The sequence below is a fragment of the Mastomys coucha genome, unplaced genomic scaffold (genome assembly GCF_008632895.1).
Source record: "Mastomys coucha isolate ucsf_1 unplaced genomic scaffold, UCSF_Mcou_1 pScaffold4, whole genome shotgun sequence".
In the NCBI taxonomy this organism is placed as follows: domain Eukaryota; kingdom Metazoa; phylum Chordata; class Mammalia; order Rodentia; family Muridae; genus Mastomys; species Mastomys coucha.
The window spans coordinates 22,467,452-22,471,331 of NW_022196910.1; the positions used below are offsets into that span (position 1 = coordinate 22,467,452).

General features: G+C 42.0%; 1 protein-coding gene across 1 annotated transcript in view; it reads right to left on the reverse strand.

Annotated features, from left to right (window-relative positions):
• Positions 1 to 3,880, reverse strand: part of Plxnc1 (plexin C1) — a 159,921-nt gene that overhangs the window by 60,020 nt on the left and 96,021 nt on the right. The window contains exons 10-11 of the mRNA XM_031350348.1: positions 2,846 to 2,985; positions 7 to 120 (exon numbers count right to left, since the gene is read on the reverse strand). Of these exons, the coding sequence (XP_031206208.1) occupies positions 7 to 120; positions 2,846 to 2,985 (254 nt within the window). The remainder of the gene's footprint in view (positions 1 to 6; positions 121 to 2,845; positions 2,986 to 3,880) is intronic.

Sequence of the window (3,880 nt, forward strand, 5' to 3'; positions counted from 1 at the left end):
GCCCCCGCGGACGAGCAGGTCCCACCGTCAAACTGAATGCAAACGTCTTTCATTTCTTTGCGGCTCGACGGAAGTGAGAATTTCATATGCGTGTCATTCAGCACGTGGCTAACCCGGATCCTAAAAGGGGGTCAGGAAAGGAACTCTTACATGACACAGACACTTAGCACAATTGATTGCTCAAGGCAACAACCCATGAACTTCACTCGAAGATGGTCAAGAAGAGTTGTGAGAGGCGGAGTAATCAAAGGCCACCTGTTGGGTCTGCCTTGCTAAGGCTGGGCTCCCCTTTCTTCTGTGTGTCTCTATCTCTGATCTGCATTCCCCCTTAGAAGTGGAAAATGAAGAAGCAGTTACCTTTGCCCTCAGAAGTCCTAATGGACCAGGGCAAGGAGGGGCACCACACTAAATGAAGGAAGTAAGCACTACTCCCTTAGAGACACACTGAAGGACCCATGAAGCAACATGGCACCAGGATTTGATTATAAGACACTCCAGCCACAATGTATGTCTTCTGCCCCTGCCACCTCCATGGGGGGAAGGGGAAGGAAGAAGCAGAAGGAAAAGATGAAATAAAATCGGGAGAATGTCCAAAGATTTTAAGTTTGTAAAGAGGCTTATTTACACGCATCTTTCTTATATACGAGCTGTCATTTCCATAATTAAAAACTTTTTTTTTTTTTTAAGACGAAGCAGTTTTAGTCAAGCACGGGAAAGTATGACCCCCCAAACGAACCTGGGAATTCTCCCCTTCTTTTTTCTTTTTTTTTTTTTTTTTTTTTTTTTTTTTTTCGAGACAGGGTTTCTCTGTATAGCCCTGGCTATCCTGGAACTCACTCTGTAGACCAGGCTGGCCTCAAACTCAGAAATCCACCTGCCTCTGCCTCCCAAGTGCTGGGATTAAAGGCGTGCGCCACCATCGCCCGGCGGCGAATTCTCCCCTTCCAAGAGAAGGGAACCTGCTTCAGGAACCCCGAAGTCTTAGAATCAAAGGACATAGGGCTGGTGCCCCTCAGGAGCTTCCAGACCAGGGACTGACTGGGACTGTCCATGCACTCCTGATGCCCCTCCACAATCAAATCAAAGCTGTCTGTGATGGTCCCTCTGTAACTTTCAGTGACTCTTATATCTATGAGTCTCTAATGCACACATTCAGATCAAGTTGTATCTGCCACCTGCTCAGCTTAATGGCACTGTAGAAGGGTCTGCTTTTACTACTGAAGGGATATTCTGTGCCCGATTATTAACCCTAGTGCTGTTACTACACCTTAGGAGAAAGTGAATTTGAAAGACACTGGGGTCTGTTTGTATGTACCCTGCCCCAGATATATATTTTAAGGCTTCTAAATAGAAATTCTAGGAAGTTCATTCTCAAATTATTAAAACACAAATGTCTTTATACATTTTTGAAGGTGAAGGGTGGGGATATAGATCATTCCACTACTACACTTGTCTTTTTCTCTTAAAAAAAAAAAAAAAAGCATTCACTTAAAAAGTCTCCATGAACAGGGTTTGGGATTTCACCGTGGGTTCGGGTACGAGATTAACCGTGGTATTACGTCACCGGCTTGGGAACCTGGGTTCACCATGCAGATGTGGTTAGTAGAATGTTCCATGCAGAAAGAGCTCTTAGTCATTTAATTTAATAACTGTGGCATCTCAAGACACATTCAGAATGGAAATGAGAGCATAAAGAGCCAGAAACAGGGTAATGCTCCAAAAACGACTTATTTTGCAGCGAAGCTGATTGCCCTTCATTGAGCGCACAGGTGTCTAACGTCACAGATTTCGCCATGCAAAATGAAAGATTTTTGCCATAAGGTATTTAGCCAGGATAAATGGCGCACATAAGCAACCCAGGTTGCATAGATACAGGTTTTAATGTGTGTTGATTTACTCGTATAGAGGAAAGCCAGTGATGGGTACCTTTCCCCATTGAGATCACGGGTGTCCCAGATTTACTGCCGTAAGGAGGGGTGGGGTGCAGCGATGTGCAGCCAGTGAATTAAAACAGAAAGTTCAGTAAATAGGGCTGGCAGATTACAATGCTGTACAAATCTGTTTTGGTAGTTAAAAACCAAAACACCAGGCTTCAGCAGACTGTCCTAAATGCATTTCCATGATGAGAAGCAGCTCAGTATTATGGCTCATGGAGACTGAAACAGTTTCTTTAAAACTTCAAATTAGCCCAAACTTATAAAAGTCAACAAGCAAAAAACTAAAGTTATCACAGTATTATTATTACATAATGCTAGTATTATCCCCCTGGGAAGGTGCAATAATTCACCTAAAAATATTAATAAAAAAAACTGGATACTTTTCATTGCTAGGAGAAAAAGAAATCACAGATATCATTATCTCTAAGGGGTACCTTCACCTGACATTTGCTTGGGGTGTTTTTTTTTTTAACTACTATTATATGCCCTTATAATTTAATTATTTGAGAAGAAAGCTACAGTGAATGACATTTCTACTTCCATTTTTTTTTCAACTCCAGGTAGCACGTGGAAAGTGTGGTTCTGTAAGTTCTCCATCAGTTTCCAAAGTACACATCTATAATTCTAAGTTAGTTCCTTTCTATATACACTTGACTCAGCTTTAAAAACCAATCAAGGCTCCCAGTGGCAATATCCAGAAACTGGTTTAGACAGGATGGGAGAGAGAGGGGGGGGGGATAACACAGGTCAGAAACTCCCACCTGAACTTCAAATCTATTTTGCTTATTATAATTTTGACGTATAAAATACTTAAATGTCATTTGACTAAAGAAAGCGCCAAGGCCTACTACCACTGCTTTAGCGTAGGTTTTTAGCTACAAAGATCAATTGTTAGTACTTGGACTTACACATCCTTCTCACATGTACTGGTCCCTCGCAGGATCATGGTGATATTTGACGCCTGGGTGAAGTTTGCTCCAGTAACAATCACATTGCTTTTCCCTAAGGTTGATATTTTTTGTGGCTCAATGGCCTTAATATAGAAGACCTATTGGAAATAAGATTAAAACAACGATCAAAACTACAAAATAGCACCATTTTACACACACACATACACACACACACACACACACACACACACACACACACACACTTTCTCGAAATCCGTTGATGTGCTGCGGTTCGAAGAACTCACTAGGAAATTACATTTTGCAAACACAAGCAGACAGCATTTAATGAAATCAATGAATTCAAGGAAGAGGGCTGAAGATTCGTGTCTCTCAACATGTGACAGCATGGGGTCAAACCAATTAGTCTTTGTCTCACAAGACAGTTGAAAATGCAGTTGAAGAGCCCCGATATTCCATCTGAGGCATGAGCTGTCACTCGAGTTGAGAAAGTGCCCCCTGCCTTTCCCTCTCCTGAGGCCCATGATGCTCAAGCACAGTGAAGAGAAGGAAGGGGGCCTTCCCAGTGGAGGCTAGCACAGACTCATCGTTCTGTTGATACAAATGTCAATACAGAGAGATCTAATTCTCTAGAAAGGAGTTCATAGTTTTTGTTTGTTTCAATGTGGAGGGCAGGGTGTCTTAAGAAATCTACCCATGTTAAGCCACTCAGTGCGAAAAAGTTAGATGCCTAAAGCATTGTGAGCAACCATGTAACCTCTGTGACTCAGTCTCTTGCTTTCTCTGGGCTATAATGAAGACTGAGTCCTGTGGAGTCGCATGATACCTAACTTCCCTACCACTCAGGCCCATGGCTCTGAACCCCACTATTTATAAGATCTAACCAGTTTCCCCTACAAATCCTAAAGGAGGCAGGAAAAAAACTTCCTTCTCTTCTAAAGGTTTATTTTATTTTTTATTTATTTTTTTGACAAAATTGTCTATATTCAAACAAAAATGTTGGGTCCCAAGATATGTCTCAGTAGTTAGGAGCAC